The sequence below is a fragment of the Idiotropiscis lumnitzeri genome, chromosome 6 (genome assembly GCF_059441095.1).
Source record: "Idiotropiscis lumnitzeri isolate Australia: NSW breed Sydney's pygmy pipehorse chromosome 6, RoL_Ilum_1.0, whole genome shotgun sequence".
Lineage (NCBI taxonomy): Eukaryota > Metazoa > Chordata > Actinopteri > Syngnathiformes > Syngnathidae > Idiotropiscis > Idiotropiscis lumnitzeri.
This window is the reverse complement of record NC_142396.1, coordinates 222979-243655: the sequence shown is the minus strand read 5'-3', so window position 1 is coordinate 243655 and position 20677 is coordinate 222979. Positions and strand designations below refer to the sequence as shown.

The 20677-nt window shown below is 52.7% G+C and overlaps 1 protein-coding gene across 1 annotated transcript; it reads right to left on the bottom strand.

Annotated features, from left to right (window-relative positions):
- Nucleotides 1-54: 54 nt before the first annotated feature.
- LOC148334333 (tau-tubulin kinase 1-like) lies at nt 55-19623 on the bottom strand. Its single transcript, XM_088297746.1, has 16 exons — nt 19479-19623; nt 14138-14296; nt 11160-11307; nt 10910-10983; nt 10694-10834; nt 10509-10613; nt 9191-9256; nt 9034-9126; nt 8307-8432; nt 7774-7928; nt 7485-7704; nt 7255-7418; nt 6748-7091; nt 6452-6642; nt 713-1995; nt 55-627 (listed from the first exon to the last, which is right to left on the bottom strand). The coding sequence occupies exons 2-16, from the start codon at nt 14243-14245 to the stop codon at nt 273-275; spliced, it is 3573 nt and encodes a 1190-aa protein (XP_088153872.1). The 5' UTR covers nt 14246-14296; nt 19479-19623; the 3' UTR covers nt 55-272.
- Nucleotides 19624-20677: the final 1054 nt, after the last annotated feature.

Below are 20677 nucleotides of genomic sequence, written 5' to 3'. Positions count from 1 at the left end.
TGGCCAGACAATTTTCACACAAGTGATGGATTGGTCAGCCACAAAAAGACAAACTTGCGTGTCATGTCTTGTGTATTTGTCATTTGGTGTGTTTGTCTCTCGTCTGTTTTCGTGAGCGAACAAAGTGAAAACGAGAAAAGCCCTCGTCTCGAGGCTGCCGAAGGTAACTTGATTACTGATCAGATGAATCTTGACGGCATTCGCGCAGATTAAAGCATGCTGAGTCGGACCGACAAAGTCCACGCGCGACACAGGAAGTGGCGTTGTTTCTATTATCTCGCGGGCGCAGCCTTCTCCTTGGAGTTTGCCTTCAGTGGCGCGTTGGAGCGGGAACACCGAGCGGCGGCGGCGGCGGACTCTTGCGAGGCCGTGCGCCGCATCGCCGCCGGATTCCTGGGCGGCGGCACGGGGACGGTCGGGGCTCGGACGGACAGCGACCGTCTGCTTGCCGCTGCCCTTTGAGGGGATGGGCTGTCAGTCCTGCAGTGGGCGGAGCTAAGGCTGCGGCGGTTCCCTCGTAGCGGTGCATGAGGGCCGCCGGACTGGACGGAGGTGGCGGCTGCGCGGGGGCGCAAAGACGACGATCTGGACGGGACCTCTGCGGACCTTTGTTGACTCGTTGCTTGCCTGCGGACAGAAAATCACAATGAGCGCAGTTTCCATGTTTTGGAGGGCGGCGCGACTCGGTGGAGGTCAAAGAGCAAGAATCAACCTGGAAGTGGAAGACGGTTCACAAGACGGAACGGCGACCATTTTGCCCGCAAGTCTTGGCACAGGCGTGACGGGCCTAGGGATCCGGCTGACGGGGCCGACCCGGTGCGGCCGGTGTGCCGGCATCCCTCCGGAGTTCCTCTTGAACTCCCCGGAGGCGCGCGTGTCCTCCTCTGAACCTTCGGAAACCCCGCGACACTCGCCGTCCGCCGACGAGGACGAGGTTCCCGAGCGGACCCGCCTCCGCATCCAACGACCCTGTTGCTTCCGCAAAAGCACCCGTCGCGCCGAGTCCGAGTCCAAGTCCGGCCGTCCGGCGCGTCGCTGAAGGCGGGCCCGAGCCGACGGCAAGGACGATGGCTCCGAATCTTCTTCTGAGATCAGAACGGGAATTCGGCTCCTGATTCGCATTCTGGACTTCATCGGCACGGGAGGTTCCGCCTTCTTGTGGATCGCAGGGGCTTCCTCATTGGATGATTTCGGGTCTTTAAGTTCCGGCTCGAAAGGTCTATTTGCAGTCGGATGGTTCTTGCCCGAAACATCCTCAAATAGAGGCTCGGGACCCGGGCTCTCGAGGACATTGCGGTCCGTCTCCCTGGCGGCGTGCCCGTTGGAAGACATGACGTTCAAGTGGGACGTCTCGGCTATGTGGACAAACGTCCGCTCCACCTTGGTAAAGGGCGGCGACGCCGGCGCAACGGGGGTGGACGGCCGCATGTCGAGTCTGAGAGCGGGGGACAGGCGACCCGTCTCGGAGGCTTCCGTGTGGATCGCGTTTGCGACAGGGACTCGTTGCTGGTGGGCGGTTGGCCCGGAAGGTGCCGACAACTCGCCCTCGAGCGCGCGCTCTCCCGAGGGTGACTTGCGGGTGTCGCCGGGGGAGAAGAGGACCAAGGTCTTGGAGGCGTCCTCCACGTCGGGATCGGCCTCCGAGGCGTGCTCTTTGGTGCCCCTCCGGTCGTCGGCCATGAGCGTGGAGGGCGCGGCGTCCTGGCTGCGTTCGGAACTCTTGGCGTCGGCTTCGCTGTCGGACTGGCTTTTGGTCACGTCGTCGTCTTTGGGGCCGTCGGGTTCCGGTGGCGCCGGATCGCCGGTGGTGAAAGTGCGCCGCTGCGGTAGCGTTCCCGTCAGCATCACCGTCAGGAAGTCGCCGCGCTTGGCCTGCAGCTTGGGCAGGATGTGGAAGTGCTCCCGCTCGTCACTGTCAGCCTTGGTGCGGTAGTCGGGCGAAGGCGGCGAGGCGGCGCCCGCAGAGGGGCCGATTGGCAAGGTGGGCGACGGCACCTGAAAGGCAAACACAACCGCATGAGCCACCGCGCACCCCCGCCGCCGTTGACGTCAAAGTTGGCGATGGTCAGAACCGCTCGGCGCGTGTTTGACTGGCGACCGGTCCGGGGCCGCCTTTTTGTCCCCAACTGGGACGGCACCCTGAGCAGCGTCAGCGCTTTAGAAAAACGGATGGACTCACTGTAAAAGAGCGGCACCTCGATTACGACTTGAAATTTGTTCCACGACGAAGCCCCAAACCATCCCAAATTCATTTCTCAAATTAAAATCTCACTGCAATGTCTTTGAATGAAAACAGAATAAAGGACAATGAAAAGAAACAAACTAACCAATATGCGTGTTGATGTGTGGCCTCAAGGGGGCGTGGCCTACGTCCAATGCCTCGCGCACGCTCCTTGCGAGTGTTGTCATTTTGAATTTGTGCAGTTGGCGACGCGCCATTCCCACGAACGGCTGAACGCGCCTCGACGGCCGCAGCTCTCGTCGCTCGAGGCGGCGCCGCAAAATGGCGCCAAAGCAATACTTTTAGAAAGAAAGACGCAACAATACATTGAATTTCCACCCCCAAATCATTTTTTTAATGTGATTCTGTTGGTACACGAGCTGCTCGGGATTGTCTGATGACTTCACGCAGCAATTGAAAAAAGGCACGAAAATGCATCGCCGTCTCGGTCAACATTTGCCTTCCGCGTTGACCGACGGACTTATGTACACGATACAATCGTTTGCATGCGAGGAGAGGTTAACTGCGTCTACGATGCTCGGCGGGTACAAAAGTTCATGCTTCACTTTGGTAGAAAAAAATATTCTTTCGTGTTGTTAAATTTCATTGCGAAAAAAAAAGACATTCTACTATTTTAGCCGAGCGTAGCTTGAAAAAAATGGAGGCGAGGCTTTTTACTGCGTAAGCTCATGAAAAGTGATCAATCTTTTTTTTCTGTTTCCAAATAAAATAGCGTTAAGATTGATCGGCAAAGTTCGGTCCACACGCACACGCACATTCTGGACGACGAGAAGTTTTTTTAAAAAGGACAAACTAAGAACGGCCGGAAGTGGGTTTTTTCGTCCGTCCCTTTAAGCAGCGCGTGCATAGAATTGAAATCTTTGCACTCGGAGGAGAATGAAATCTTCTTTTGGACTTTCTCTCTCTCAAGCAACCAAGTTGGGTTTAATTTGAGCAAAGGGAAGAAGTGCAATCAAACCAGCCGGTCGGAGCTCGTCTGTCAATTTGCCTCGTGAGGGACAACACGAGTCTGCAAAAAGGTCCCGGCATGCTTTGCAGCACCAAGCACGTTTTGTCTCAATTCCATTTCTTTATTTTATTGCTTCATCATCGTGATCATCACTTACATCTCGCCAACAACAAGAAGGCGAACGTGCCTCGTGAGCGCCACCAGATTCATTCCATCTCATTTAAGAGCGCGAGTGAGCAAAAGCTAAAACGAGGACAAATCGGATCGTGTGGCGAAATTTTGCTCCGGTGGCTTTCAATCGGGTGTTTTGCAGTCCATCCTGGAAACTTTGCAGTTTGCCTCTCGTCACGCAAAGACATTTTTTTATTTTTTTTATTTCATTGGGGGCGTGGTATGCTAAATGCAAGGACAGAAGCGCTTTAAATGTACAAAGGTGGACGGCGATTATTTTTAGGATGAAAGAGTCCGGACAGAAGGTTGCCCATGGATGCATTTATATGCGTGACAAGAGAACTTGTCATATTTTTAGGCTACTTGATAACATTCCAATGCGAATTCAACTGTCACGGACAAAGTGCGCGTTGAGAAATTCCCTCCGAGTTTGCGCTTGATGGCTCTGACCGTTCGCAAATTTAGCGCATAGCTCAAATTTGCTCCTTGACTGGGGCGCCGCATTTCAAGCAAGAGCCGCTGATTGCTGCGATCGAGTGGCAGAGTGCAACACACGGGCGCGCGCGCGCGCACGCACACACGCGGGCGCGCGCTCAGTGTCGTGCACGGGCATTGGCGTGAATTTCCATACGTGCCCAAAGTGAAGGACGGACAAGCTTGCATGCTTACAAAACTTCCTTCTTGTTCTCGGGGTCATGTCGCGCAAAAAATGCACATTGCTTGTATTTTAGCACCCTGTAATCCCCCAAATAATCCAGACGACGAAACAAAAATGCAGATTATTAAATGGTTCAAATGAAACGATTGGATTTCTGAGGTCAAATGTCACACGTAGCGGCGCTCATGCTAGGCTCAGCTAAATCCTTGAGGTAACTTTTTAATACTTTTAGCGATGCGAATGTCACACGTTATGACTGAATGCGCTCGGCAAAACGAGTAACTTTCACCGCGCTAACAGTCGAGTGCTGACCGGGCGTGAAAACAAAAGCACATCGCGTGCTTTCGGTCTGGCGGAAGCTCGTCGATAAAACAAGCAAACATAACGACGAAGCGAGTAGCGGCGCTTTGTCGCGTTAGCGGCGTCCGAGTGACGCGTGACTCCTGTGACGCTTCGCTCGCCATGTTGAGCGTGTGCCTTAGCAGCTAGCCTAGCTTATCTTATACATTCGACTTTAGCAAGGTGAAGCGGCGTGAACACAAACGGGAAGTGGAACATATTCACCAAGTTTAGCCCTTCAAGATGTGGGGGAGGAAAAAAATTGCTTTGTGATAACCCAAAGCCCGAGTTACTGAATGGCAAGGAGCTTGAACAGTCGCGCGCGTGACATGCTAAGCTAACGTGTAGCATTATTGCGTCCGTGCGGATGACGACGGCGATAAAGTGCAGCAGTGACAAACCAAACGCTCACACACACTCGACTTCACGTGCGCCAATGATGAGACTCGAACATTAGCATTAGCGTGACGACCGTGCTAGCAGCCACACACACACCGACACGCTCGTGTCACTCCTGACTGAAGCAGGACTAGCTTAAAACATGAAAAACAAAAGCAAAAGTTGAGTGTTTTTGCTACAAAATGGCCAAGTGTGTCTTTGTCCGTTCCGTCGTCGTTCATCTTTGCATACGTGGGCGGGGAAATGATGGTTTTTGTCACTTGCGGGCCACTGCACTCAGTAAAAAAGAAAGAAAAGCTGTTGGAGAGCGACAGGAAGACTCCACAAATTCCACTTCCTGTTCCTCACAGGGACTTCCTGTCTGAGCGTTGAGCTTGTGCAACAAGTTTGCGAGACTCATTTATTGCATCGTCAGCACCGGCTTCTGTCGCGCTGTGTGTGTGTGTCTTTGCATGTTATCGAGCGCACGTGTCGGTGTGTTCTTCAGCATGCGTGTTTGAGTGGTTGCGTGTGCATTCGTGGACGTGTGAGCGCCACCGCGTGTGTGCGTGTGCGTGTCGAGCTTTTTGTTTCAGCTGCTGTTCTTGTTGATGAGTTTGGCGAGCATGTGCTGCAGCTGCGAGCGCGACACGTTGAGCACCGAGTGTCTAGTGCGGGCGGGCGGGCCCCCCGCAGCGCCACCGTGCCGCCGCCTCCATCCGGCGGCGGCGGCGTGGGCGGGGCTGCTCTCAGCCGAGCGGCTCCTCTGGATGAAGGCGGCGCCCCCCCCGTGGGGGTAGTGCTCCGTCTCCAGGGTGGACGAGGAGAAGACGTAGGAGGCCAAGCGCCGCAGCTGATTGGGCCGCGGCTGGGGGCGGTCCTCGTCCGGCTGCAAACAGACCAATCACAGAGAGGGGGAGGAGGTTAGCCAGCGGAAGCCTTTTGTTTTGTTTTGATTAGTTTTTTGTTTTTTTTTTTTGTTTTTTTTCCAAATCCAATATACGTCGTGACGTGGCTTCCCGTCCTCGGCTCCTCCCCTTCCCCTCCCTGAGCCAATCAGGCAGGACGCAGCTGATTGGAAGCCTTTCGACTGATTGGTTGAGGGTGACGAGGGGGGCGGAGCCTGTCTTTAGCGTTAGCTTCAAGAAGATGACGACGAGGAGAAAACGAGATGAGGAGGAAGACGAATGCGCTGACCCTCGAGAATTGCTTCTTTTTTTTTTTTTTTTTTCCCCTCGACTCATCCTTTGCATGTCGTCGGCCATGTGTGTGTGTGTGTGTGAGGGCGCACGCGTGAGCGCCGGGCCAACAGCACCGCCGGCGTGTTCCGCGCCAACATCCTCAACTGGCCGCTTCTTATTAGTCGAGAACCTTCAAAAAGTCCACTCGTCTGCCTCAAACAAACTCCGCGTGGGCTCCGAGAGAACTGCAAGTGGACTACTACGGTCGAACTGAACCAGCAGCAAAAACCAAGACTGCACCGGACTTGTACTCGAAGTGAACCAGATGTAAAAAAAAAAAGGGAGGTCGCACTCAACTGTAAGTGTTCTAATTTTGTGCTCAAAGTGAAACCAAACCGGACAGGACAACATTTGTACGAGAAGCGAAGAAACCATGTTGGACTCCGAGTGGAATAAGCCAAGCAAAAGTGGAATAGGACGACGCGAGCGCGGCATCGAAGCTCGCTCGTGATTGGCCGGGGACGCGTTCTTACCGGTCGCTGCGGTCCGTTGGGTTCGGACTCTCTGCGCCGAGGGCGTGCCGAAGGCAGCGAGTGACAGGGAGAGTGGGCGGGGCTTCCACCGGCACCAAAGCTCCTCCGCGAAGCCTCCTCCTCTGTCAGCATTAGCAATCCGCGGCTAACATCACGGCCGTGCGTCTTCGGGCGCACCACCAGATCCGCACCTGAACGCAACAACAAATAAGGCGATTGCACGCGCACGTGACTGCAAGAGGGCATTTGAGACGCACAAGCCAGCGCTCGCGCGGCGAAGGCTTTGCGGCGCTCACCCGCCGCCGTCCGGATCATCCGACGCTCGTCCTGCTCTTCGAGGGGACGCAGCTCCTCGGGCTCCTCGTCGGTGGTGCCCGACGTGGTGGGGTGGAAGTCTCGAAGCTCCGCCTCCTTGTCAATGATCACCCACTCCTTGCTGTCAAAGTCCTCTTCCTCGGCCAGCGGCACGGAGCGGATGAAAGCGTTGCTGTGCGCCTCCTGGTCCGCCGACGCCGCCGACACGTCCTGTCTGCCGCTGGCCTGCCGGTCGCCGCGGCAACCGGGGTCCACCGACAGCATCTGCGCCGGTTGCGACGAGTACACGTGGCGCGAAGGGGAGCCCGGCATGTCCATACGAGACCTGCGACACGTTTCGGAAGGTTGCCAAGTGGCCAAGCGAGCTCCCTAAATCTAAATGCGGCCAGCGTGTTTCAGGTGGCGCCACGGAGAAGTTGGATTTAGTCACCACGGAAGTTAGCGTGAGCACCGGAGCCCGAGGCCAAGGGTCAAGCCATTCCTCTCACCTCTGTCCGTAGGCGTCCCCGCGTCCCTCGGCGGCAGACAGACGTTCCGACTCGGGACTGTTGACTCGGCGGTATCGTAAGGACCGGCCCTGACCTGGCGGCGAATCGGGAGCTCCGCCACGAGCCGGCGACACTGGACGGGCGGCGTGTCCCGCCTCCTCGTCCTGCGGACACAACGACGATTAGCGCCGGACATTCGCCGGCTCGCTTCAAAGCCCCTTCGAGAAGACCTCGTTCAAGCTGATTCGGAGTCTGTTGCGGTTGAAGTCGGTGTCCTCCCAGGCCTCGCCCGGCTCGCCGGCGTGCCGGACTAGCGACTCGCCGGGGCCGCGGCTCGGCGGAGGTGGCGGCGGGGGAGGCGCGTTCTCCTGGTCGCTCAGGTGCTCGTCCTGGAGGACATCGTCCGTGTTCTCGCGCTGAGGGTCTCCGGGCACCGGCGTCACGATGGCCCTGCGTACCGCCCGGGTCAGAAACACACACGCTCACGTAACGCGGCGGCGCCACTGCAGCTGCGCTTACCCGACCATGGCGGCGGTGGGCCGCGTGTTGTGCTGCGGTTGGGCGGAGGCGCTCGTGGACACGGCGACATCGCTTCCTGCCTTCTCCCAGTCGAAAGGCTCGTTCTCGGTGATGATCCGCTCCTTCATGCTGTTCTCGAACACCGACATCAGCAGCTGACGGATGAGCGGTCCGGATCAGCGCCGCGCCAAAGCGGAAGACGCAGCGACGTGCCGTGGGAAAGTCGCGACGCACGTCGTCCGTCGGAGGCGACGTTGTTGCAAGACGCACGCGAGCCAATCAGGACGCCGGACGAGGCGGGAAAAGGGTGAAAATGGAACTTTTCTCCTTTTCACTGAAGGGCGTCGAGACAAAGTCATCGCTCTCCTTCACGAAAAGACGCGTCAAAGGCTACGCGTTGGCTAGCGCCGCCGTTGGCACGGAGCGGTACTACATCTCAGGCATGCGCAGAAGGCCCGGCAGTCGCCGGCGTCTCGGTGGGCTCTTCGCTCATTTTCAAGACGGCGGAATGTCCGACGCGGGCGGCGGCTTACCTGGTAGTCGGGTTTGGTGAAGTAGTCGAGGGCGAGGACGTGGTCCAGGAAGACGTTAAACTCCGACGGCATGTGTTTGAGCAACATGCGGTGGTCGTAACGCTCTTTGATTTGACCCACTTGCTCCTAAACGGCAAAGACAAGCGCCATTCAATTTTGCCTTTCTTGTCCCGTTCATTTGGGACGCTGCAGCAGAAGCGAAATTCATCGGAAAGATCAACAATCCGTTCGGAACACAAAACACCGATTGCTAATATGCGCCGAACATCCGCCAGGAGGCCAAATTGGACGTCAGAAAGCAAAAGAGAAAAGTCGAGATGTGGAAAAAAAAAGTCGGAGCGATCTCGGCCCAAATGGACCATTTTCCGAGCGGGGGCCAAATGTTTCTTTTCTTCTTACAGAAGCGCCACACTGGACAGTCCAAACGTTCACTCGGATTATTTGTCCAACGTTTTGGTTTTCTTCCTTCTTGGGGAGGCGAGCTCCGTTTGTCGATTTATTCCGCTCGGTTCAGAAGCGGCACGCCGCGCATTCTTTATCTGTTGACCGAAACGTGGCGGATTAAATGTCGTTTTCTCGGACTAAAACGTGACCGTGTTTTTCGCGCGTGCCGGAAACGAATGGATCAAGAAGCGGCGTGGACGTCGATGCCAAACGCGAGTGGACCGAGGATGCCGAGTCAACGTGAAGAAGAAGCGAGTGCGAGTGGTTCCGAGCGCTCGCTCACCTTGTCTTTGATCTTTCTCCAAGGCAACTGGCCGACGGCAAATTCCACCAACATGTAGAAGAGCGACCACAGGTCATCGTGGCGACCCATCTCCTGCGGAGACGCGAACGGTCACAGCGTCCCGTCATCTTGCACTTTGCGCTCAACGGGGCCTCACCTTGTTTTTGTGAGCGTTGACCGAAGCGTAGCGGACCGTCCCCCGGAAACCCGCCACCGTCCTCGGCTGGAACACAAACAAGCGGCGCGTGAGCGACGCGATCGGCGCCGTAACCCAGAAGAGTCGGCAAGTCCTGCCGCCATTTTTGGGCCAGCTTGTCTCACGTGTTATTTGCGTGGTTTTTTTTTTTTTTGCATTGCGTGGCCTTTTTGGGGGAAACCGACGGTCATTCATTCTCCTCACTACGTCCGCCTCCTCGTGTCAAGTATGATCAACGCACACACACATTTTAATTGACTATAACGAGCGTAAATTATTTACAGATTTGTTTTCATCGTTATTTGAGATTTTTTTTTTTTCTGAGCAATCTGAGCATTTTTTCAGGATTCAGATTTCTGCTATCATGAAATTTTTGTGTGGCGGGGCCTAAACTCTTTTTACTTGTGTGGATTTTGTTTGAACGGCAATCGTTTTTGTTTTATCTGCTGTGGTCAATCATCCGCTTCTTTAGGATTTTTGGGGAAGAAAAAAAGAAAAACGAAATTTTGGTGGATTTCAGGCTTTCGAATCGAGTAGCAAAAAAGAAATAAATCAAATAAATCACCCAACTACAAGTTCACGTGTCGCTCGCTTCATGTCTGCCGAGGTCTTACGGCATCCCCTCAAATCTCGAGAGTTTCGGGGGACCCGATCACCTCCTTCCTGCCGTATTTGAAACGTTGCGTTCATGTTTGAAAAACCTCACGTGTCATCCCATTTGAATGAAACCCCGTCAACAGATGGCGTTTCCGCGGCGACCAGATGTTCAAGTCCTAAGGGTGACCTGTTATGCAGTTGCGGCCCCTCCCTCTGTTGCTATGGAAACCACTCACACGCCTGGTAACCATGGTGATGATGAAGGCATGCACGTCAAAATCATAAGTCCAAAGGAACCAACTGGAAGAAAAACAAAAACCACATTCAACACACACGCACACAAAAAAAACATAATAAAAACGATTACAACAATCAAAAATACGCCAAAACATGCCAATCGACGGCAAAACATTCAAGGCGCTAATAGAAGCGCAGAAAGCGAATAAATGTTCCAAAATATCAGTTTGGCCAAACAAACCCCCCAAAAACGTACAAACATGCTAACGCCAAATGAAACATTTCCTAGTGGACGAGATGCACAATAGAAAATGGACTGCAAGTAGAAGTAGAACCGAACAAAACAAGTAGTAGGAAAAGCAGGCAAAATGCTACAGAACGCACACACGCTCATGCTAGCACACACTCATGCTAGCACAGCGGGCGAGGCGTGGACGCGTCTTACCGGCCGGACCTCGCCGGTGGTGTTGGTGTACTGGCGGGCCAGACCAAAGTCCAGCATGAAGCACTTCCTGTACGTGGACGGCAGGCGACCCATCGCAAAGTTGGACTAAGCCGATCACAACACAGACACATGCTTAAAAACGCAAACGCCAACACAACAAACTTGCGTGTGCGCGTGCGCTTTACAGGTTTGATGTCCCGGTGGAGGAATCCGACCGAGTGAATGGCCTCGATGGACTCGAGGATCTGCTTGCCGAGCCTGAGCGTGGTGCTCATGGTGAAGGTCCCTCGAGGCTGACTGCGCCGCAGGTCGGCCAGGTTACGACCCTGGCGGGAGTGCGCGCACGGGTAGCGTCAACACACCGGCCGCGCCGTGCCCTTCAAAATAAGACCCTCGCTCACCTGAAGCTGCATCACCACATAGTTGAATTTGTCGTTTCTGCCGCAGCCGATGAATTTACACACGTGGTTTTTCCCTGCCCGCGCACAAACGAGCAAGAAAAAAGTCACGACTTTAATATATGATTTGAGTTTTACCTCTCGCCGTCAGAAAGAGTTTCAAGTCCCACCTCCAGCAGAACTTTGCCCACGACATGACAGAAACTTGGCCACTTGTGCAGCGTTAGCGTTAGCGTTAGCGTTAGCCACTCACCCTGCAGCTTCTTGAGCACGGCCACCTCCATCTTGAGGACCTGTTTGGGCTGCTGGGCTGACTCCACCTTGAGGGCCACGTTCTCCCGGGTCAGCAGGTCCAGCGCCTCGTAGATCTCGCCGAAACCGCCGCCGCCAATCTTCTTCAGCTGCGACACAAGGGGGCGCGCTTGAGCTCGACGACGACAAATGCCAAAAGGAAGTTTTGTGGGGACGTACATTAGCAGAAAGCATACGTTAGCTTAAAACATCCGCCAGCGTGCCGTACGTCTGTATTAACAGCGCGGTTAGAAAATTGCCGTCCCGAGGGGGGCCAAGGTTCCATTTTTTGGGGCGGGGGGTGGCAAATTTTTAAAAAAGGCTTCCATGAACAAAGGGCGCGAGTGGATTTTAGTCCGGCCCGCGAAGCGGTGCCTCCCACCGCTACTTTTGTGTTTGGAGCGACGTGAGACAGCAGCGTGCGTTCAACCATCTTTCGGAATAAAGCCGGAGGGTCGAGGCCGGAGGGCGGCGGACTGACCGGCAAAACAGGCTCAAGTGCTCAAGTCGGAAAATGTCTACGACAAATTTCGCAGCGTGTCAAATCTGATCGACTCTCCCGAGCGATTGCAACGACAGACTGAGCTCAATGCCTCCGAGTGCGGGTGAAAATATCCCGAGTTCAGAGACGCAGAGTCAACTCGACTCTGGAAAGTCCGCCCATGAGACGGCCGGCGGTATGCTGACAATGAAATCTTGATTAACTTGTGATATTTCATAGCCTGTTTTTATTCAATGATGCATTTTAAAAATGAATGAGCTATTTGGATGTCATTTGACACTACAGGCGTGTAAAAATGCAACGACAACACAGCATCTGTGAACACGTTTGCCTTTTTGTTGTCACTGCAGCAGAGTGACCATCTCCACCAGGAGTCCTCAATCCTGTTCCTCGAGGGCCGCTGTCCTGCGGGTTTTCCATCTCTCGCTGATTCAAACGAGCGGATCATCAGCAAGGTCTGCGGAAGCTCGATAACGATCGTCGCAACCAGGAAGAGGTGGAAAACGGGCAGGACGCCGGCCCTCGACCGACACGATTGAAGACCTCTGATCTACACAGAAGTGTGTCAAATGAACACTTCACGGAGTTATTTGAGTCTTCGGTGTTCATCTTCTATGACTCAATGCAGTGAAAGAGAGTTGATTTGGAACCACAGGGGAGTGACTAAACAACTCCACCGGGAGTCAAATTTCCTCTCTCCGGAGTTGTTGAACCGGTGCCGTTCAATGGCATTTGTTAGCTTGTGTCAAATTTGGACTCAATTTTGAGTCTCTAACACTGTGGAAAGAGTTACTATGACACCGGAAGCGGTGTTACATTTAACCCTATAAGTGTTTAATTCACACGGTGAAATTTGCTGTGAAGACAATGAAGTTTTAGCTCCACCCACTAAGTCGCGTTCCAAAAATCAACACGACACAACCGGCTGATTCGCGAGCTTTGTTTCTTTGGCTTCACGTTTGAACAAAGCAAAGTGTTCGGCGCCGTCTCGGAAGAACGTCGAGCGACTTGACTTGGACGTCTGTGACTCGACTCCAGCGCCCCCATCTCCATCTTGTCGGTTGAAAAGTAGCGATACGTCACGAAAATGAGCCGGCGACAAGAAATTGAGCGGTCGAGCGCAAACGCGGCACGTGATGCCGTGCCGCCGCTTGGGAAAAGCAACTCGGTTACGCAACCACGCGAGTGTGTGCGCACGTGTGTCAGGCTGCGGCGAACAATTTTTTGTTTTTTTTTCCCTTTTTCCTGTCCATCCCTTAATTCAAAAAGTGGACATGATTTCAAATGGGCAGTGCACCAAGGAGGCAACTCTTGAAGTGATGAGGAAAAAAAAAAAAAGAAGTCAAAGTTGAGCTGAAATAGCGCACAAAGCTACGCGACGTTGTAGGGCTGAACGACCCAAATTGCGATCTCAGGCCACGCGATTTCAAGATTGTCAAAGCTGTGGTCACGAAGCCGTCAGGATTTTCAAAAAATAAATCCATTAAAGTGGCGCTGTCGTCGCCGCTCGAATGCTCGGCGCAGCGCAGCGGTACCGACTTGATTTGCACTTTACGCGAGTCGGCGAGGAGCCGCGTGATGCCGATCTTCTCCTCCGAGATGACAAATAAACGAGCTCACCGACAAGTAGCCTTTTAAAGGAGGAGGCGCTAAGCGTGCTCATCGCTCACGCGCGTCACGCCGTCGGTCGGGAAGGACCCAAAGCGAAAGAAGTTTCTTCTCCACACCGGTCTTCAGGTATCGATTGTAAACGCGTTTCCATTTGTGTTCTCATTTCCATGACGCCGTATGGGAAGCGCTCGCTTACAGATGGATCGAGTTGCCGCCGATCGGATCGTACGCTCCACCTTGAACAAAAGTCCGACTCGAACGGCGTTAAGGCGGAGAGCCAACGGCGACCGACGCAAACGTTACGATATCGCAATCCATACGTACGGAGACCCCCAAAAAAAAGACGACGACGGCTACGACGCTCGGAAACGGATGACGTCATCGTGACCGAGAGGTTCGATATTAAACGGATACGAAATATCCGTCATCTGCGCCCACTTTCGAGATCGCGCTCAAAAAGTAGATTTGAATCACGGGACAACGATTTTATTGACATCATCGGACATCTGCGCACAAAGAACATTTTTTTTTTTTTTTTTTTAGGGTTGCATTTCGTACCCAAAATGACGCATAAATCCCAAATGATATTTGACAGAGGATAGTTTTTAAAAACTAGGAAGGACACGTCTCTGCATTATTACCGAAATAGCTTTGATTGTTTTGAATGCTAGAATGGCGTTTTGTGTCACGTTTGCAAACGTCGGCGAAAATCGCAAACGCAATCGAAATTGCGATAGCTGTCAGAAAACGGCAGTCCGATTTTTTCGTTGTGTGTTTTTGCCGTCCTCTGACTCCTTCGTGTTGGTGCGTGCGTGCGTTGGACTGACCACTTTCCATCGGTCCTTGACCATGCAGTTGGGCGGCAGGATGTCGGCCTGCTCGGCGGTCCCGTTCATGTTGGCGTTGTCCTGGTGGGCGGGGCCTAAGCACTGCATCTGCCATCCATGAAGAACACGAGCAGCTCCCAGCTTGAACGAGCCATTGATCTGCAGGAGCGGCGGGCAACACCGTTAGCCGCTAATGCTAACGTGGCAAGCCGTAATTCCATTGGCTACGGGCTGGGGGCGTGGCGTGGCGGGGCGGGGCGGGCGTGCGTTTTAGTTGCAGTAAAGGCAGCAAATAGAAAGAGTACAGACAACCCCAATGTACGCCGTGGGATGCGTGTGGCTTTAAGAGGCGGGGCCTGGTGAGTGAGGTGGGAGTCGGCCAATGAGATGGCTGGCTGTTAAATGACCGAAACATTCGCAACGCTCGCTGCAAAATCCAAACATGCGGCAAAAGATTTGTGATACAAAATGCAATCAAGTACGTCAAGGCACTTAGTTACTTTTGTAACTTTGTAACCGCACCGGTTCAGGTTGCACGGCATTTCCTCGAGTTCTTACGATGTAATTACTGTATTTGTCGGGCCGTTTAAAGCTCAAGTTTGCTTTGTGCTTAGTTACTTGGGTATTGAACTTCATTACTTGTAATGAGTTACTGTCGTTGTTGGGGCACCAATTCAAGGTTATGGCGGACAGTGGACCCCCACGACTGGTGAAGATTTGCAGAGGGCGGTGCATCGGGGGTGATTTCTATTTTTTTTTTTTTAAACACTTTCAATTGTTCAAGTAACGCCAAATAATGCCAATCGGTAGGTGCTGAACCATACCGGGAGGTGGGGGGGGGTCGACTGTACTCGGTTACTTGAACATCGTCACACATACTTAGCCCCGATTGACTGTTGTAAAATTCAGCTCCCCTGAAAAGAAAGTAAACGTCGACATCGGCAGTGATGCATGTCGGTCTGACGGGGGCGCTAAACACCCCCGCTTTCAATTCCACACAGAAAGAATTGAAAGTGTGTCACTCCGCCTCGGTCGTCAAGCATGCGGCTGCGCAGGCGCTCTCACATGCAGGCCGAGCATCAAATCTGACGACGAGGGCGGGGTAGGGGGCGGGGCATGGGCTTCTCTGCATCTGTGCACTCCAGATGACCAATCACAGCAGAGGGGCGGACCACAGAGTTTCTTCCTTCCTCAAAAGAAAACGAAACAACAAAAAGTGCATCCCTCGTATCAAAAACATTTTTTTTTTTGTGTTTGTGGTTGAGTGATTTGGGCTTTACTTGTTGGCTAAAATGTTGCTCAACAGCAAATTAGTGATGAACAGTGAAAGAAGTGAAAGTCTTTTTTTTTCATTTGGTCGATTCCGTGTTTATTTTATTGCAGGTCCAATGTTCTAAAATGGCCGCCATTCTCGGGTTTGCCTTTTCTCAAGATGGCTGCCGCAGAATGAGCGAATATACGCACAAGCGATAGGCGGGCCTCGTTATCAAGCGCGCTTTGCGCGAACGGGACACTTGCCGTAACGGCCCAACGGAACTTGGAACTTCAAAAAGCGTTTGCGTGATCGCAAGGAGGAACTCTGTGGTCGTGACACTTCCCCCTTCGGCCAACACGGGCGGAGTAGGGCGGGCGTGGCGGGTGGTGGCGTTGTGGGGGGCGGGGAGGTGAATGGGTGGGGAGCGGAGGGGGGGGGGGGGGGGGGGGAGCTTGTCATTATTGCTGTGCCAGAAGCCAGCTAGTCAGTTGGCATCATTCCCGCTAACATTCCGAGCTCACCATCGTTCTGAGCTCCGGCTCACAACAATTCCCCGGACGGCCTACGAGCCAAAAAGACGGCAGTTAACCAATTAACCGGGGCCCGCCCGTACGTGTCGGCAAATTGGGGCGGAGCCTGAGCGCACCTGCCCCTCCCACCGCCCCGTGTGACCGAGGAAATATCAGCAGTAGTGTTAGCCTGGGTCGTAAAGGAAAGTTTTACGACAAAGTTGGGACTTTGCATCAAATGTCAAAGCAGAATACGACGATTTACAACTCCTTTTCAAGCCACGCTCGTCCACTTAAGTTCATACCACGTTCAAAGTGAAGAAAATGTCTTTTTTGTTTTCCAAATATTCTCCCATTTTGCAACACATTCCAGGTCGAAGAATGCTCCGAAACATCTCACAGGTGAGCAGATGCGCGCGCTTCCTGATGCTGGAGAAAAGCAGCAACCAGGAAAGGCGAGCGAGGATGGGCTGACGTTCACCACTTTGCAAAACAAGTCGACAGCTTCTCAACAAACACTTGCAAGCCATTTCGCCCGAAGATTCGGAGAACGTGCAAAAATCTCAGAAGCGGCGAGGCGTCATGACCTTCCGTCAGTCGGGCGCCGCCGCTGCGTGACAAAAGTGGAAAGGAAACGGAAGACTTCCGGATACGCGTCGCGTCGCGACATTGAGTCAAGTCCAAAGTCGACTGCGCAAAGCGTAAGCCACATTCCGAAACGTCTCACTTGAGATGGATTGACGCAAACGGGAAAAAGTCTGCCGCGGTCTGACGAGTCCGCGTTTCAAATCGCTTTCAAATCAAGTCCTTCCGGGCCGAAGAGGCAAAGAACCATTCGGGCTCTTCTGGACACAAAGTTCAAAGGTCAGCCTCTTCACCCGACACCGAGTGACCTTATTTTGACCTCCCAAAGGGGAGTTCTGATCCGATAGCGTGGCGATGTATTTTTTTTTTTTAATATCTTTAACAAAACTATTCCATTGACATGGAATGGAAGTAAGTCTAAACTTACGTCCACTCTCTAAAGTTTGTGGGTAACTAAGCCTATCAATCAATATCGATCCTCTCGCTATTTGCAGTCTCCGATTCGATCGCGCTGCACTTGCACAGTCATGCAGCCTTACTGCGCACGCGCAGCTTCGCATCCGCCGCTCGGTAGATGTGGCCCGGCCTGACCCGGGTCATGAAAGAAACATGCCCTCCCGGTCCGATCTGGTGCAGTCCGTGCGGTTCGGACCGAACCTCCCTCAACCTCCCACCACTGACGGCACATCTGCGGCCCTTACCAACCTACTTGGCGCTCCTCCGCTTCCGCCTCTTGGGACTCTTCATCGGGAAATCACGAAGAGACCCCCGCACACCCACCTCCGTTCCGCTCGCACAGCGGACCCGGCCTGGCTCGGTCTGACGGCGGTACATGCAATCTCGCTCCCGGTTCTGGTCCTGGTGGACCGGAACCGGAATGTGCGAACGGGCCGTGGTTCTGCTCGGAGAGGCCCGGGATGTGCACCAGTCAAAAAGCGCAGAACCGCACCAGCGTTTTGTCCGCACTGCAGCGCGCCGACGCTAACGTCAAGTCACCTGACGAGCGCCGCATTAGCTTCCGCTACGCCCTTTCACAATAAAAGCGTCCAGCCGCCGCCGCCGCCGCGTGGTTCGTGAACGTCCACACGTTTTTTCCATCAAACACGCCAAGAGAAAATCGGATTGACTTGGAAACGTATTCGTTTGGCGTATGATGAACATTTGAAAAGCAAAGTTGACCTGTGTTAAAAAAAAATGCTGCAGAAAGTTGCGCTAAGTTTTTCTTGCCCGTGTAACTGAAGGAGTTCTCCTTTCATGCCTCGAGATACGAGTTGGATTCGTTCAGTGGCTCAAAACATTCCCATCTCAAATCATCTTTCCCCCTTAGAAACAAATGCACATGCTGTTCATCAATTGCAGCTCCAAACAAAAACTGTTTGTTTTTTTTCACAGGAGTGGACCATATCAAATAAAACACCACTCCATTATTTTTCTACTTTCTCAAAACACGACACATCCAGCTAAAAAGCATAAAACTGATTTTGCATCGAATGATCCCTGCTCTTTCTGCTGTGCCCGCCTTGGCCACCAGGGTATGTATGAGACAGACTGTTTATTGAAGCGGTAACCCTTTACGAATGCCACTTGAGCTTACAGCAACCAATCCTGTAGCAGCGGGTGCATCGCCTGCCTCCAACCTAAGTGATTCATAACAGAGTCTCAGCTCCTTTCTCAGCTCATCACTACAGCACTATCAATAGCCGCTCTAGCCAGGGAATAAAGAATATATGACTGAAAACGATTCCATTGTCTGTCTACATGTTGTTGCTGAACCATTTGTGTTCCACCGCTAGATTAAAGAGGAAAAGCGCCAAAAAATGGATGCTAATTTGCATTGGCATCAAGCTAGCTGGCTGAAATATTACACTTGCATCTCAAGGCATATAAACTGCATATTTACCGTTTGCCACCAGCAGGTTGACCATCCATCCATCCATTTTCTGTACCGCTTCTCCTCACAAGGGTCACGGGGGGTTTGCTGGAGCCCATCCCAGCTATCTTCGGGCAGTAGGCGGGGGACACCCTGAGCTGGTTGCCAGCCAATCGCAGGGCACACAGAGACAAACAATCATCCGCGCTCACACTCATACCGAGGGGCAATTTAGAGTGTTCCATCGACCTGCCGTGCATGTTTTTGGAATGTGGGAGGAAACCGGAGTACCCGGAGAAAAAACCATGCAGGCACGGGGGGAAAACATGCAAAGTCCACACGGGAAGGCCGCAGCCGGGATCGAACCCACGCCCGATGCTGTCTCTCACTGTGAGGCCATCGTGCTAACCAGTCGTCCACCGTGCCGCCCCCTATGGATGGAGTTTCGTTATTTTATTTATTTATTTTGGGGGGGGCACTTTTCTCTTTTTGGCGCTATATCATATATTTTTTGGGGGGGGGTTAATAAATTACATTTATCTTTATTGCCGTTATAATGGGCATCACGCAGATTTTGCCTGGCCCCAAACGCGCGTGAATAGCAAGCACTGCGCCCCCCCCCCAAAAAAAAAACCCCGCAGCATTTGTGTCAGCCAACGATTCTTGTGAAATTTGATCAAACGTCACTTGCGTACTTAGTGTTGTCCATTAGAACACACGACGTTGATTCCGCAAAAAGCTGCCGTCGTCTCGAGGTGAGTCTGAGCGCCTATGACTTTTATTTTGGTAGGGAGCGACAGCGTTTCCAACCGCTGTTTTTTGGGGAGATTGTGTTTCCTGTTGTCGGTGGCGTGCGTGCGTGAGTCAGGCGCTATCTATCAGGGTGACCCCCTACCCACTACACCCCCCCCCCCCCGTCCCACCCAACCGAGCGTCACCTGCACGCGTCGGCCTGTTTCCAAACGACCAACGAGCCATTGTTATTCACATTGCGTGACGTCAACACGCACGTGCACGCTTTTCTCGTCAGTTCAGGCTCGTAAGCACAACGCCTGAGTACCGATTCGGGCACGCGCGCGCGCACGAACGCCCTCGTCGTGTTTTAGTTGTCGTTCATCTGACCTCCTTTTCGTTTCTCGCCCGGACTGCTGCGAACCAGCAAACATCATCATCGTCATTTCCATCGTCACCGTCGCCTCCTGCGCTCCATCTTCATCTTCATATTCCAGCAGCAGCATCAGCATCAGCATCATCAGTACCGCGCATGCGCACCATCCTGCCGCGCCTTCGTCAGTCAAGAAGACGCCTCCTGCGCCGCAACAGCAGCAGCGCCCCCTAGCGACGTGGATCCTGTTGTCGTTTGTCAAAGTGGAGAAATGTTCCCGTGATGTTTCGGCGTTAAATTACCTCCCACGAAGATTTTGAATTGTGTGATTAAGGCATTTGTCAGGGCGTTAAATGGATGTTGTAGTTGTCTTCGAAGACGTTTGGCCTCTGCTCCGAGAAACTTAGTGTGGACCGCGTCCGTTTGCTACTACTAGTCTTAGTGGATTCCTGAGCTCCTCCGTCGTTCTTCCCTTTCATGCAATTCTTGTTCTAACAGTATTAACTGTGTAAAACAAATCTCTGGTTTACATCAGCCTCTGTTATCTTGCTCCTTTGTAGCGAACCTGAAGTGGGGATAAATTCAAGGCACATCCAGTTTTGCGGTTCCCCCCAGTTACATTTTAACAGCTTTATAGAATTAAACCAAAACGTTGAGGTTTCATTAATAAGGCAAAGATTGAGAATTCATTTGTCCCAAAGTGGGAACTACTTAAATATAACTCGGGCAAATACTGAAGTGAGGATGGGAGCCAGATTGCAAAGATTGGTCTTTTTTTTTTTAATTATGATGTCCAACATCTCTTTCTGAGAAATGAGCTTATGGGGCAATGCCTCATCCAAAATGGCGAAAACGCTCACGACCAGAAAATTATTCTGAATCTAATCCATTTAATAATATCGTCAAATGTCTCTGCTTAAATCACGACCACTGTTTTAAACTGTAAAGTTTTGAGACGACAGTGTTCAAGGTGTCTAATCTATCACATTATTGACTTCTCCATTAAATGATGAACCAACATGATGATTTATTTATTGACGTCGTGGCGACCTTAAAGTGATTCAACACCGCCACCTGCTGTTAATGAGTGTGAATTGCAGTTTGTGAAAAGCCACGTGACCGTCGCGGTTGATTTTTTTTTGTAGTGGAGGCTTGGGGTTGATATGTTTGGAAGCCCATTCCCTCCAGTGAAAAAAAACAAAACAACAACAACATT